The sequence below is a fragment of the Danio rerio genome, chromosome 9, assembly GCF_049306965.1.
Source record: "Danio rerio strain Tuebingen ecotype United States chromosome 9, GRCz12tu, whole genome shotgun sequence".
NCBI lineage: Eukaryota > Metazoa > Chordata > Actinopteri > Cypriniformes > Danionidae > Danio > Danio rerio.
Window position 1 is genome coordinate 19,753,865 of NC_133184.1, and position 16,766 is coordinate 19,770,630.

The 16,766-nt window shown below is 36.5% G+C and overlaps 1 protein-coding gene across 3 annotated transcripts in view; it reads right to left on the bottom strand.

The window, feature by feature from the left end:
• Window positions 1-278: 278 nt before the first annotated feature.
• Window positions 279-16,766, bottom strand: part of epsti1 (epithelial stromal interaction 1) — a 66,701-nt gene continuing 50,213 nt past the window's right edge. For 2 of the 3 annotated variants that reach the window (XM_005167961.6, XM_073912587.1), the window contains 2 exons: window positions 16,023-16,207; window positions 279-5,233 (listed from right to left, as the gene is read on the bottom strand). In XM_005167961.6, coding sequence (XP_005168018.2) covers window positions 5,103-5,233; window positions 16,023-16,207 — 316 coding nt within the window. In that variant the 3' untranslated portion in view covers window positions 279-5,102. Of the gene's footprint in view, window positions 5,234-14,771; window positions 15,956-16,022; window positions 16,208-16,766 lie in introns of those variants that run through there. The other variant, XM_073912586.1, reaches the window with a different exon arrangement.

The following is a 16,766-nucleotide window of genomic DNA, read 5'->3' on the forward strand; positions in this document are numbered from 1 at the left end:
ATGCTGCTGAGGTAATCGGGGTCTTGCAGACCAACCAGCACTTCTGATTTGTGGCTCATCAGAGTTGTGTGATATGACGTTGCAGTACCATCCCTTTTAGTTTCAATGACCCAGAACAACACCTCTCGGAAACGCTTCTCTGTATTGTGTGTCAGAAACAACATGGTTTCCTTTGAGTTTGTGTTACCTTGGGAGCCCACTCTTTCCACAACTACCTCTCCAGCCCACACCCACAGGAAAACACACTCACAAAAAAAGTGCTCATCAAAAGACAGGGAAGCTGTCACAGGAAACGGCATTTTTAATGCAGTGAACACATTTACATAAGAAACTTTTCCTGAGCAGGAGCATGACTGATCATGGTTCAACAAAAACACAAGGTGGCTGCGTTATTGCTAATCACACAAAATCTAGCACATTTTTTCACTATAAGCAGAAAAAAAGGTCTTTGAAGAACTTTCACACAGAATGTAAAAGCTGATGGTAAGCTGATTTTTGGCCACCCATATATATATATATATATATATATATATATACACAGTTTGAAGTTTAATTATTAGCCCCCATTTGAATTTTATTTTTATTTTTTTAAATATTTCCCAAATAATGTTTAACAGAGCAAGGACATTTTCACAGTATGTCTGATATTATTTTTTCTTCCGGAGAAACTCTTATTTGTTTTATGTTGGCTAGAATAAAAGCAGTTTTTAATTTTTTAAAAACCATTATAAGTTTAAAATTATTAGCCCCTTTAAGCTATATATATTTATTGATAGTCTACAGAACAAACCATCATTATACAATAACTTGCCTAAATTACTGAACCTGCCTAGTTAACCTAATTAACCTAGTTAAGCCCTTAAATATCACTTTAAGCAGTATAAAATGTCTTGAAAAATATATATAGTAAAGTATTATTTACTCTCATCATGGCTAAGGTAAAATAAATCGGTTATTAGATGAGTTATTAAAACAATTATGTTTAGAAATGTGTTGAAAAAATCTTCTCTCTGTTAAACAGAAATTGGGGAAAAATAAACAGGGGAGGTAATTATTCAGGGGGGCTAATAATTCTGACTTCAACTGTATATAGTCACCTATGAAATTATAATATGTGTAAAATCACTAGCATTGAATGACATTAATATATAATCTTTGCAACTGTAAACCCTGGCAACAAGCTTTATGGTTTAACACAACATTTACAATACATTCAGTTATAAATAATAAGGATTTTAGAAAAACGTATTAAAAAGTAATAGGGCATTAAACTAGGGTTAGTTCACCCAACAATTTAAAATTAGCCCATAATGGGGCATATGCATACAGGGGTATTTCCCCCCATGATGTCTTTAAAATATGATAGTTTATTTTAACCCAGTTTTTTTTTAAACCCAGGAACTACCGTATACACAGTCTTTAATGTCGTTTTACGCTTGAACATCTAAAATAATGCTTAATCTATTTAACTGAACATATTGTAATTACATTACAACATCGATGCTCTAAAAGAAACTTTATGCAATTGAAAATAGTCACATTAAGCTTTCACCGGAAGTTTATCATTAGCTAAAAAACACTAGCTGTGCATATACCCCATAAGCTTACCCTTAAAACATACAACTTTTTTTTCCATCGATTCCAAGAGAAGTTATATAAAGAATTTATCTTCCAGTTCTACTATGCTAATAGTTTTTTCTTTGTCCAAAACGAGTCCAATAAATCTCATTTATCCATAATAAGTGCTTCACATTGCTACAGGGAGTAAGTAATGCTCTATTGTAGCAAACTAATATGCTTTTGAAAGAAAATAATCAATATTTATTAAGGTTCTGTGGCCTTCTTCATTTGATAATTTTCTGAGCATTTAGTACCACAAACTAGACGTTGTAAGTAAACCGTGGGCTAATATTTACATTTTAGGTTTAATTAAATCTTCGTCACAAAGTAAATCACCATCCAGCAACAAAGTAAATCACAATTTGACTAACCTAATTTAGTTTTTAAAACTTAACAAATTTTCAACTTGTAAACTTAGGCCATTTCCAAGTGTAATGTGTCAAATTTTCATGAACATAGTTTTTCCTGCCTTCGATTTAAAAGAAACTGAAAGCACTGTCAAATGCTTGCCAAATCAACAGGTTGTGGAAAAAGCCTCAGAATAAAGCAACGTTAGCCAATCAGAAAGGAGAAAACAGCAAGCATGCTGACATCATTAGGCAAAAAGAGTGTTACTAAAGATTCTGAAAATCTTGGCCAGTTTTCAATAACGTTCGGTTTCAGTTACCACTGTGTTTTGTGGATTAAATAAGGAAATAGAACTATCCCATGAATCACTGTGAAATAAAAATTAAACTATTTGTCCGTATAAATTGATCTCTTAAGATTAATGAAATCACCGTTTTAAAATATTAATGTTAAAAAATAATGCTTATATGTTTATCTGTTTTTAATATGTACCTGCAACTGCAGTTTTATATTATATTAATATGTTCCCAATGACTGTATATCTAAATCAGCAATTAGACAACTATTCTTACATTTTCTGTAGAATAAATGTACCATAAAACGTTTATATCAATCACCTTAAAGATTCAAAGTTGATTATAGTATACCAATATATTTGCGGATTGTTTCCAATTGTCAATACAAATACAAATATATTTAAAATATAAATAGTTTGAGTGAAATTGAGATCGTTGGCAGGGCTTCATGGCAAATGGCTGCTTTAAAAAGCTTTACACTTATTTCACATGGCGGCCATTTAAAAAAAAGGCTGCGGTGGTTAGAAAACCTGGAAGTAGTGGATCAAGTTTACAAAGACGGACAGAAAATTAAAAGTTGCTATGAGTAGGAACTATACTTTTTTTATGGCAAAATAATCAAGAAACTTTCCTGCTATACCATGGCTGCAGCAGGCACAATGATATTGCGCAGTCATTATCCATTCAGAACAGACCAAATGATACATTTGGTCAAATGATAAATTTGTGTCAATTTCTCTTTGCTGATAAGATTTACAGGCAAGTACACAACAACATGACATCACGGACGCCATTTCTGTGTGACTTCAGGCGATACTTCCGGGTTTCTTTCCACCACAGCCTCGCTTTCGCTTTTAAAATAGAGATTTCCATCTGCAGACTGTAGACAAGAATAATGCTGTTAAACACACTTATTGTTAAAACAGATTGCAATATTTTAGGGTGATGGCTTCAAAAAAAAACCTTATATCACTGATTAACAACCTTATACATCAAAGTAGTTCTGTTTTTCATTGAGAAAACGAATGGAATTTTTACTTCCGGAACACAACTGTTGCACTCTATTTCACATAAACAGAGGCATCCTATTTGAATTCATGCAACATTTTAGCAGGAACCTATAGAGCATTCAGAAAGTAAATGATCTGTATGAAGATTTGGTTTTTCACTGTCCATCCCTATGGTGGATGAGTTCATAAATCCTCTAGTCTTTTACCTCATAATAAATTAGCCTTTGGATTTTGTGAGCGCACATCATTTAGCCTGTGAACTGTACTCAGGGGATCCATAAACGTTCCCGCTGCAGACTCAGATCTTGATTTATTGTTTTGATTTCTCTTCTCTGTGGCTAAATTTCAATCCATTAAGTGTCAGAACAAAAATAACAGCAAAACGTTTTTGTTTCAGTTCAAATGATACTAAAATGATTGTCTAAGCTAATAATCTTCATTATTTTAAAAGAAAAGATTACCCAGAAATTATCATTTTCACACAAAGTTACAATCATCCTGAGTTAACAATGACCAAATATAAGAAACCCTCCACTTTTTATGAGAAATATACCCATTTACAAACAGTTAAACTGTTGAGTTTTACAAAAAATAAATAAATAAATCCATTCAGCTGATCTCTGGGGGTCTGATGAGAGCACTTTTAGCTTAGCTTGTCCTATTTAAAACTTGACTATTTCCAGTAAGCAATTTTGTGTTTAATAGACATCTAATAGGTATCTAAACCTCGACAGCTTGGCTAAAACAAGGCTAAATTTGGGCTGTCAGTGAAAATCTAATAGACATATAGACAAAAATAGACTAGTCATCAAATAGACAGATAAGACAGCCTTTATATGAGTAGTCTTCATTTCTGTTTACTTAATGAGTAGTCTAGTTCTGGCCGATTCTTAGACGTTTATTAGATTTTCACAGACAGCCCAAATTTAGCATTGTTTTAGCCATGTTAGGATGTCTATTAGATATCTATAAGACATCCTTTAAAAAAATATATATTGCTGGGTTCTGTCTTTTTTCAAAGACCGACAGAAAATTTATAGTTGCTATTTTCTTAGAGTGGGAACTATACTCTTATTCTGGTGTAATAATCAAGGATCTTCCCTGCTGTACCATGACTGTAGCAGCCACAATGATATTACACATTGGTGTATAGTTAGTTACCTGTCAGGTTTGGTGAGGGAAGGATGCAAGTGTTAGATGATGGGTTTTTATTTAAAATAAAAGAAACAAAAGAGCAACCAAAACAACTAAGTGGAGGAAGACATAAAATAGAAACAAAATTAACTGGGCTGGACTGGCAAGGTATATCCTGTTGCCCAAGATCACATGACCTTTATACAAAGACAAGCTCACCAAAGCCCGCACATTCAAAACAAAAACAAAAAGACAAAAGAAACTTACGTGACAAGACAAGAGCAGTGCCTGGACTGGAATTAATAAGAATAACCAAACAAGAATAAACAAGACCGAAGAGCCCTAACACTTCCGGGACTATTTTTGGTCACTGTGTAATATCATTGCATGGTATGGCAGCAAATTTCCATCATTATTACACTGGAATGAGAGATCCTAGTATGGGATCAGACGAGTCAAGCTTTAAATAGGAGAATTATGTAAATTGATAAAAAAAAATTGATCAAGATGCTAATAGTCTAATCTGATTCAATGATTTATGCTAAGCTAAAAGTGATCCCGCCAGAACCAAAGATCTTCTGAATGGATTCAAAAATGGTGAAACTCCACTGCTTAACTATAGAGAAGTTGTAAATTGAGCCTATTTCCGTAAAACAAGTGGAATGTTCCCTTTTTATGGACAAAAATTGCTGATTTACACATTAAGCAGCTCAAATGCTTTTTTGTAATTGCCATTACACTGTATGACGATGTCTTCCAGCATATCTCGCTTGAAATCTGGAAAACGATTCTGAAGCTTCATCACGGTCCATGTATAGTCACCATCTACAAGAAACACAAAAACAAATTGTAAATGTACAAAAGTTCATATTGAAGCTATAGTTAACTTAAAAGTTGAAGTGGTTTTACACCTTTTGAGTCTCTTCTGATGAACACAAAAATACATTTTGAAGAATGATGATTGATGTTGAAAATTGATGATGGCACATATCTACTTCCATAGTAGAAAAACAACTGAAATTCAGTGGATATCAGCTACCAACATTCTTTAAAATATCTTCTTTTGTAATCAAAGCAACATCATCACTTGCTCCTAGAAACTGAAGATCCGTAGCCTCTCATACACATCCTTCCAACATTATTCAGCACAAGATTGACCTCCCTGCTGGTTCATCTGGTTCATGGAGCAGGACAGACAGGGTGGGAGAACTCGTCTCCACCGCAGAGCTTCTGCCAGCCTGTTCCACAAACAACGGCATCTTGATCCCACACTAAACCACACACTAATGGACAAAACTAGCACTATAGTAGACAGATGTCCCATGTACACAGATCCCAGGAATGCCGGATAGGTTTGAAGGCCATTGTTGGACACAAATCCCCAAATAGTGCAAAAAGAAGATAGATGGAATAAGGCAAACCGTGAAAGGATAGGAGAATACTTGCAGTGATAGTGGAAGCTGATAAAGGTATACATGTGGTGTTTCTTGGCGTTTCTAATGCTTTGCTTTTAGAGCTGAGTGATTGGAACAAAACTGAAGGTGAAGAAGGTTTTTTAATTCTAGTTTAATGGGTTGAATCAACTGTAAGTAATCCATTTGTAGGCTGAATTTATGGGTGGGGTTTTTTGGGAAAATTGAAGTCATTATATTTGCAGTTACATTCAGTGATGCTAGTGATGCAGAAATAACGCGTCACCATTAAAAACACTGCATCGGTTTTTCTTCTTTGCTATTTTTGTCTACTTTCCAATACAAATACCCAAACATTCTTAAATCAAGGCAATCTAAATTATTTATGACATTAAGACTAGGAAAATTACTCAATAAAATAAAAATGGACGCATTGGTTTTTCAGGCTGATCTTCTCGAAAATGCATTTGTAGAAGTCTTCCCTTCAAAAAAATGTCTTCTACCAATATTTTTGTCTGGTCTGTTAGTCACTGCGTCAGATGAGATTTTTGACTCCTAAAGTCTTTTAATGTCATGGACAAGAAACATGTCAGATTACACGGTGGTCTCGGACCAATCCTTGCTTGCCATCTTTAATCAATTGTTCACCCAGTTAAAATGTTCTGTTAATTTATTCACCCACAGGTCATGAAAGATGCAGGGGACTTTTTTCAACAGAATAATACAGAAGATTCATTAGTTCATTTTGTTTTTGGCTTAGTCTCACACCACTTCACCACAGGGGAATTAACCGCCAACTTATCCAGCAAATGTTTATGCAGCGGATGCCCTTCCAGCTGCAAACCATCTCTGGGAAACATCCATACACACTCATTCACACTCATACACAACGGACAATTTAGCTTACCCAATTCACCTGTAACACATGTTTTTGGACTGTGGGGGAAAACCGGAGTGGAAACCCACGCGAACGCGGGGAGAACATGCAATCTCCACACAGAAATGCCAACTGACCCAGCCAAGGCTCGAACCAGAGACCTTATTGCTGTGAGGTGACAGCACTACCTACCGCGCCACCGCATCGCTCCGATTAAAGAATATTTTTAGGCAAATCCGTGGTTCTTGGTAAGTTGTATAATGGCAGTGAATGATACGTATATACACTACCTCACAAATGTCTTGTCGTCAATCCCAGTTGTAAGAGCAACAAATAATAACTTGACTTCTAGTTGATCATTTGGCAGACATCCCAAGACATATCTGAAGAGTGGAGAGGGATGCAGTAGAGAGACGCTTGAATCCCGGGAGTTATCATCTGTTTGCAGGCATCCGTGAGTCTCTATGCATTTGTGGGAGACTCCTAGAACGTCTGAGAGGCATGGGATGTCTGATTTAGAAAAGTGGCAGATTTTTCAGATGAATTATCTGTTGAACTGCAACACAATCCTCACAAATACTGCAGAGAAAGAATAGAAACCCGCATGGAGCCAAGATTCTCGAAGAAATCATTTAAGTTTGGTTAAGGAAAAATCATGATTTGGGGTTACATTCAGCATGGGGGCGTGTGAGAGATCTGCGGAGTGTATGGCAACATCAACAGCCTGAGGGATCAAGACATTTGTACTGCCCTTTACATTACAAACCACAGGAGAAGGCAAATTCTTCTGCAGGATAGCGCTCCTTTTCATACTTCAGCCTCCACATCAAAGTTTCTAAAAGCAACGAAGGTCAAGGTGCTGCAGGATTAGCCAGCACAGTCACCAGGCATGAACTTTATTGAGCATGTCTGGGGTAGGATGAAAGAGGAGGCATTGAAAATTATTTCAAAGAATCTAGATGAACTCTGGGAGTTCTGCAAGAGTGCTTTCTTTACCATTCCAGATGACTTTATTAATAAGTGATTTGAGTCATTGCAGAGATGTATGGATGCAGTCCTCCAAGCATATGGGAGTAATTCACAATATTAATTCTTTTTCTACTGCACCATGACTTTATATTCTATACTGTGCATTATTTCTGTTAAGTCTATTTCTGTTAAGAGCTTACTGTCCTAATTAAATAATTCAAAATCAAGGGCATGATCATATTTTATTTTGGTAAAGTAAACGTAATCTAGAGGCCTGTGCCTTTCATATTAGCCACTTCAGATACCAAATGATCAAACAGAAGTCAAGTTATTATTTGCTGTTCCTAAAACTTGAATAGGCGACAAGACTTTTGTCAGGCAGTGTATACAGTATATCATAGATACACACACACACATAGAATATATATATTCTACCCTATTGAATGGTTTTAACATCAGAAAATAATAAAAAAAATACTGTAAATAGTTTAGGTGAACATGACATCTCACACCAAGTCATTATTTACTGAACAAAAAAGCCAACAAATGTCACGGATGACAAATTTAGGACAACCTATGATTCAGATGCCTGTAGATCCACATTTTTTTGCAGCAATGACTTAAAGTAATCCTTTTCTCTAAGACCTTTTCACTCTTTCAGATCATTCTGGAGAAGTTTTGGTTCTTTTGTACAGCTCTTGCCAAAGAATTTTATTGAGGATTAGCTCTGGATTTTGACTGGTCCATTGCAACACTTTTTTGTTTACTTTTCCAGCTGTTCTTTTGTAGATTTGCTGTGCTACTTGAGTTTGTGTCTTGTTGCAGGACCCGATTTTGAGAGAAAATGAACAAGTAAAAAAAAAAAAAAACTTCCTTGTTTACTTTATCTTGAATGTGAAAAATGTGGTAAGACGTTCACATGAAAATCGTCTGTCAAGATATGTGAAAATTTGTGCACAGAGTGAAAGAAATGCAATATAGACAAATATTCTGATTATCAGATCATTGAGATGAAGTTGTGTTCTATTATGGCAATAAAAAAATATTTTACATTGAAGACATGCAATTTGTTTGTGTCAGTCAGAAAAAAAACACATTATTAAGGCGCTCATTCAAATTAAAATGCAAATTTATTACATTTATATTTAATTATTTGTTAGGTCACATCTTGAAAAATGTGTTGTTTAATGTGAATTCCTGAAAGACAATTGCAACACCGTTTTTGTTTACTTTTCCAGCTGTTCTCTTGTAGATTTGCCTCCTGTAGATTTGTACTTGAGTTTGTGTCTTGTTGCATGACTCAATTTTGGCTAAGCTTTAGCTGTCGGACAGGCATTGTGTTACCTGAAGGCTCCAAGGTTTTATTTTCCAAATTTTAAAGCTTCGGCTCATGTCCTGATATGAAAAATTGGAATTTCATAGGTTGTCCTAACACATTGCTTGAATCAACATCAGTCTTTTAATGTTTTCCAGAGTCACACAAATGATCTGAAATCCCTTCATTTTCAAAGATGATTTGGGAAAAGCCAAAGGTCACAGGGCGCCAAATCTGGGGTGTAACAGCGCTGAGTCACTTTAGTGATTTAATGAACTCGTTGCATTGTCCTTGAAAGCCTTCTGAATCATCCAAATAGTTTCCAGAAATAAATGTTTAAGCTTAATTCAATATCTGATGCAGATTGATTGCTCTGCTTGCTCCGTCATTTCACACATGGTCAGTAAACATCCAGTAATATCATCATTGCCCATGAATGCCCATTCCAGTTAGATTTTCTTGGCTGCCAGGTTGCTTTCGAGACAGAGAACTCTATTAAGTCTTTCAGGGCAATTGGTTGTCGATTCAAGTGTAAAAATTAAGCCTTCCTTCACAATGTGTGCCTCATGATTGTTTGCATTGTTTGCATCCAACACATTTGTTTAAAAGGGACATACAGTAGTGCATTGATTCAACAAGTTAATAAGTTGATTGGCCTGTTTTTTTTTTTCAGTGGGATTTTACATTTACTAGATTTACATAAGAATGAGGAAACAATTGTATCTGAGGCTCACGGTATGCCATGTGCTTTTCCTGAATGCTTATTATTCATCTATGATTAGGTACATCCAGATTTTCTTTTTATAGCACATTCAAGAAATAAACCGCTATATACTATATCAGGATACTGCAGGATTAAAATAGTGTTGCCTAATATATACTACCAGAGGCATATTAAATTCTAAAAAATTTGAATTTTGTTATTAATTACTCACCCAAACCAAAGTACTGGTTCCGACTCATTAAAGTATTGATACAAAAAAAAAAAAAAGTCTTCAGTGTTTCAATTATCAAGCTAAGAGTTTTTTGTTTTTTTTGTGCACACTTTTGTGCACTTTTCTTTAGTGTAGGTACAGTGCACACATTTGCAAGAGCATTGTGCTCTGTATACATGTCGAATACAAATGGTCTGTTTTGTTGGATGTTTTTGGCAGCTTTCCGGACTTTAAATGATTCGGGATTATTGCTGTTTATGGAGGAAAATGGGGTCTCACTTCATTTTTCTTTGACCAGGCAGTGTGTGTACAGTATATATCAAATAAGTGAATGCATTGAATATACACTTACTGGCCACTTTATTAGGCACACCTGACCAACTGCTCGTTAAAGCAAATTTCTAATCAGCCAATCACATGGCAGCTACTCAGTGCATTTGGATACTGTAGTTCAAACCAAGCATTAAAACGTGGAAGATTTAAATGACTTTAAATGTGGCATGGTTGTTGGTGCCAGGCGAGCTGGTCTGAGTATTTCAGAAACTGCTGATCTACTGGGATTTTCACGCACAACCATCTCTAGGGTTTATAGCAGTGTGGGCACAAATGCCTTGCTGATGCCAGAGGTCAGAGGAGAATGGCCAGACTGGTTCCAGCTGAGAGAAAGGCAACAGTAACTGAAATAACCACTCGTTACAAACGAGGTATGCAGAAGAGCATCTCTGAACGCACAACATGTCAAACCTTAAGGCGAATGGGCTACAGCAGCAGAAGACCACACCGGATCCCACACCAGTCAGCTAAGAACAGGAAACTGAGGCAGCAATTCACACAGGCTAACCAAAATTGGACAATAGATGATTGAAAAAAAATGTTGCGTGGTCTGATGAGTCTCGATTTCTGCTGCGACGTGGATGGTAGGGTCAGAATTTGGCATCAACAGCAAGAAAGCATAGATCCATCCTGCATTGTATCAACTGTTCAGGCTAGTGGAGGTGGTGTAATGGTGTGGGGAATATTTTCTTGGCAAACTTTGGGCCCATTAGTACCAATTGAGCATTATGTCAACGCCACAGTTTACCTGAGTATTGTTGCTGACCATGTCCATCTCTATGACCACAGTGTACCCATCTTCTGATGGTTACTTCCAGCAGGATAAGGTGCCATGTCATAAAGCGTGAATCATCTCAGACTGGTTTCTTGAACATAAGTTCACTGATCCATGAAAATTAGTTTACTGTTCTCAAATGGCCCCCAAAGTCACCAGAGCTCAATCCAAAAGAGCACCTTTGGGATGTGGTAGAACAAGAGATTCACATCATGGATGTGCAGCAGAAAAATCTGCAGCAACTGCATGATGCTATCATGTCAATATGGACCAAAATCTCTGAGTAATATTTCCAGTACCTTGTTGAATCTATGCCATGAAGGATTAAGGGAGTTCTGCAGGCAAAAGTGGTCCAACGCGGTACTAGTTAGGTGTACCTAATAAAGTGACCAGTGAGTGTATGTTTTATATTAACATAGAATGTTTGTAGTTACTCTTCATTCACCCTCTGAACTTGGTGATCACCAAGCCTCATAAGCCAGTTCTGGTCCTCCCTGTATCTCTACAGTGAGTAAGCCGAGCTTCAGCCAGACAAAAGGTCATTCTTGGTTTGGAGACAAAAACATCTAATGTTTCTGGTAATCAGAGACAGAGGTGTGAGTTTGAGAATCGGAGGACCTGGCTGACCCCAAACCTCAGCTGAGGATTCAACCTTTGGTCTTTCCAGTGATTCAGATGTAAGTGATGCTGAACACACAAATATAATGTGTCATTAGGCATCCGAGAAGATTTGTGGACTGTTTCATTGTGAATGGCACATTAGTCCCACACCATCACACAGCAGCCCACAGGCTCTGCAGAATGAAAAAGGTGAAGCGCTGCACATATGGAGCAAGATTCAGGCTGAATCAGACCATAGCTCATTTCCAAATCTCAGTTAGGAGGCTCAAACTGTGTCTGTGTAAATTATACAAGTTCCATACGTGTTTGTCAAAGCAAATTCAACAACTGTTCTCATTACCATTGTCAATATAAAGAACATTTAGTAAGAATAATAATTAATATTGGACATTAAAGTCAGAGAAAAGTTGGTAAGACTTTTATTTGTGTATGTTGATGTACTTCCAGCTGAAATAATATACTGAGTAGGGGGTGGAGCTTTCTTTTCGCGTATCATTCCTCAACACTAAAGGACTACCACTCAAATGTGCAAACAAATGGTCAGACTTTGACTGAAGATCACCAACAAACAACAACAAAAAGAATTCAGTGGATTAACTTGCACGGATTAATTGTTTACATAAGTGAAATTTTTGCCATATAACTCTATACCTGCATAGGCTGATAGGTCACCTAATCTGCTCATGCATCATTAACTACATGGCGCAGGAGGTTTGTTGCTTCCACCTCGGCAGCCAATGAGCTCGCTTCTCATCAGCTTAAATGCTCCGCATTTACGCTGTTTAACTGTGGTGCGTTTTCAGAGACCCTCCTCCACCCCAGCTCCACCTGTCTAAGGTCTGCTGCGGGGGTTATGTATATATATATATGTATATATATATTAATACTCTCAGACGACATGTCTGTGTATATACTGGCAGTAGCAGGTCTCGGTACTTGCTCAGCCTTAATGATCAAAGCAGCAGCAATGTAGCAGATCTATACTGCCAAGACCAAATACATCAACATTGCCATGTAAATATTCATTACCATACTAAATATCGAGAGTGTTCATGACAGAAAGTACAAAAATATGCACAAGCAAAATAAACAGTTTTGACTCCTTTAATATTAAAATGACCATGTAATCAGGCTATCAAATGAGAAATGTAAACTCTTTTTATTCACTATTACATTATTCTGCTGTATGATGCGTTATTTATTCATTGGTTTGTTTGTAATGAAACACATTCATTGGAGATCTTTTACATTTAATGCTCAAAAAAATTCAGTTTTTATGATGTTACTGAAAAACTATAAAAAGTGCACAAATTCTATAAAATTGATTCTTATTACTGTGGTAGTCCCTTAAACTAACTTTTTATTTAGCTTTAAAATGTCTACTTAAAATAAATGTAAAATGTAATGCACATTAAGCAGTGAATAAGGTAAAAAAAACACTTCCTTGATCGCTTTATCTTTATGTTAAAAATGCGGTAAGACTTTCACATGAGAATCGTCTGTCAAGATGTGTGAAAAATTGTGCACAGACTGAGAAAAATGCAGAAATGTAGACAAATATTCTGATTATCAGATCCTATTGGTTTTCACCACATCATGGAAATGAAGTTATGTCCTATTATGTCGATAAAAAAGGTATGGAATTTTTTTTTTTCAGTCAGAAAAGACGTATTTTTAAGCCACTCATTCAAATTAAAATGTAAATTTATCAAATGAATATTTGTTTTGTGGTTTATGTTGTAAGGTCACATCTTGAAAGATTCATACAGAGAGATTTATAAGAAATCCCGAAAGACTCATTTTTAATTTTAATCAAAACTTACAGTGAATGTACTGCATAAAATAGGAGTGCCCAAACATTTTCTTATGAAGGGCCAAAAACCAAACTAGATTGAGGGCTGAAGTGACATATAGTTGCCATGGGACTTTTTTATTTATTCAATAATATTTAAAAATAGCTAAAAAACATTGCTATGTATTAACGAATACAGTATACATTTTTTTACGTTATATAATGGACTTATCTCATTTACAGCAGAATAGAGTTACACTAGTCAAGTTGCACCTGATTTTGCCTTGATTTGCTCGCAGATGTCTTCAGCATTGTCCTCAATTTGTTGATTGACAGTATTTAAATTTTTACTAAGTATTTATTTACGTATTTACAATGAACTTTTAAATGAAACAATTTCAGTTGGCTTGTTTTCAACCCAGGCTCATTCTGAAAACATACCTCTATATACATTTCTGTAGACCACCAAATACGTCCCAGGAGCTACGTTTTTTTAAGTTTTTGTATTCGCCAATCCACAAGAGGCTGCTGTGTAAGCATTTTCAGATCTCACATTTATCTTGAAAGTGCCATTCACAACTGCTCTTCTAGCGTAAATGCGTCAGAGACCACTGTTGACTAACTAACTGACTGACTGATCGACTGACCCACCTTCCTCCTTCCCTAAACCCAACCAATTGTATTGATTGACCCAACTTTCCTAAACCCAACCAACAATTTTCAAAAGCAAATCAAAAAATTAAAAGCCCTCATCTGATTGTTACCACGGTTTCAGATTTTTCCACATTCTAATCCTGTTATTTACTTGTTTATTCAATTTTCACCAGACTCGAACACCATCATTGTGGTCAACTCCTCTCTGCGTCTTAAGTCTGTCGACATACATGGCAAGCTACTGTACAAACTGGTAAGCCGTCCATATGGAGGTAATCGGTCAGCTGTTAACCGTGAAAAGGAACGACATCATACCGGCCCGTAGCATTCGTTTTAAATTGCTCTGGCTACATAATTTGTGATCTCCAAAAAGGTATATAGAACTACGTTTTCAGAATGAGCTTTTTTTGTACTTCAGCAATACAACAAACAATAAAGGTTATTTTCAATTACAAATGACAGTCTCTGTTAAAATCATTTGCCCTGACCCAGCCCATCATTCTTAATCTCTTTTCAGATGAGATGGTGGGCCAAATCAAAGGTTACAATGGGCACACTTTGGCCCGCAGGCCGTTGTTTGGTCATCTCTGGTATAATGCTTAGTGTAAAGATGAAATACTCATTTTGAACAGTTACGTCAACAATCATTTATTCATTCATTCATTTTCTTTTTTGCTTAGTCCCTTTTTTAATCTGGGGTTGACACAGCAGAATTAACTGCCAATTTATCCAGTATGTTTTACAGAGCGGATGCCTTTCCAGCAGCAACCCATCTCTGGGAAACATCCATACACATTCATTCAAACTCATACACTAAGGACAATTTAGCCTACCCAATTCACCTGTACCACATGTCTTTGGACTGTGGGGGAAACCAGAGCATCATGTGAAAAACACATGAACGCAGGGAGAACATGCAAACTCCACATAAAAACACCAATTGACTCAGCCGAGGCTCGAACCAGCGATCTTCCTGCTGTGAGGCAACAGCACTACCTACTGCGCCACTGCGTCACCCCATTTTCATCAACAACAAACAAAAAAACAGCATCTAAACTTTCGAAATATTAATAAGAACTATTGCAAAGGAAACTGTGGAGTATATTACATCCTTTGTATATATACAGTAAATTGATTTGGGAATGCAGAATGTTCCTCCTACAAAGACTAGACTTAGCTTCAGAAGACCTGGAATATGGTGCATCAAATGCACTGCTTTAGGTACTTATAATGGTTAAAAACACATGCCCATTTTGGAAATTGCTGTGTGAACTGTCTTTTTATGGAAAGAGCCGTACAACAATTCTCATGTTATGTTAAAAAATCCTACAGCGACATGACGACATGAGGGTGAGTAAATAATACAGATTGATTTTCATTTCAAACTATTTCTCTAACCCACACTAGCACAATGCAAGTCAGAAGACAACATGGCACATTTCCAAGCAATGACAATGCTGCCAGACTGGATTTCGAAGAGCAAACCAATGTTTTTGCAGCAGTCACTACTTTGACACATTCAGACAAGTGATTAATCAGTCTGTGTTCAGACAGCCATGCCAATAATTCAAGTTTCTCCAAGGCCAAAAGAGTTTATTTTACAGCAGGCAATTCAGACCTCAAAACACATCAACTCGGGCTAATGAATTTCTTGCTTACTGTCACATAATTGACATTAACCTCTCAAAATGTAGGCAGATCGTATATACAAGGGAATCAAAAAGCATCACAGTCTCTGGTGTAGCGGGAAATTTTTATTTACACAACGTTTGATGCTGTCCGACAACGGGGGTGAGAGATCTGTTTAACATCACACACACGTGGAGGCTTTGAGATCTACGCAATGGAGACGTTTCCAGAGGTGCTGTGAAATGAAACAGACCTAAACACACACAGTGCCATGGCGGATGCATATAAATCTTAAGACTCACCATCCTCCTCTGCACTGTCTGTATGGACCTGGGATGGGTTGCGTGATGTGGATAAAGCTGTATCCTGTGGTTCGTCATCCTCTTCCAGCCAGACGTTACTGCTTTCAAGGGTTTGGGTCACAGGTTCAGACACCCTGACACCTGAACCGCTCGCCTCCAGACGGTCAAGGAAGGCCGAGTTCACCCTGAAAAAGCAATACATCATCAGAACATTTTACTTAACTTGTTCTGAACACAGAAATTCTGATGTCTGGGACAACAGTGAAACCCTAAATCTAATTTGCTGTAAGTAATGCAATTATCTGTAAGTATACACAAAACATTAGGACTAATAATTTAATCAATTTAGGTCTTACATGAATAACACCTGCCTACAGTTTTCTAGATATGTTTTCTATGTTTTACTTATTACACAACTCTCTGGAATACTTGATTCTGATTGGTCAATCATGCCATTCCAATGTATGTTATGTAAGGGATTATGTGCATGGACAGTTAAAACCTACAGTGGCCGGAAAGTGCAAAACAACCTTACAAAGCGTGAAACACTTTTACAAAGTTTGAGACAAATTTACATTTTGAAACTGTAAGGACGAACATACCAAGGACGAAAAAAATTTACATTTGTTTCGTCCAAAAAAATTAACAAGACGCAAAACACTTTTACAAGTCCCGAAACTAATTTACAATTACAGATTCCTTACAGAAAGGGAATGTACCACACACCGGAAGTGACATGGAATG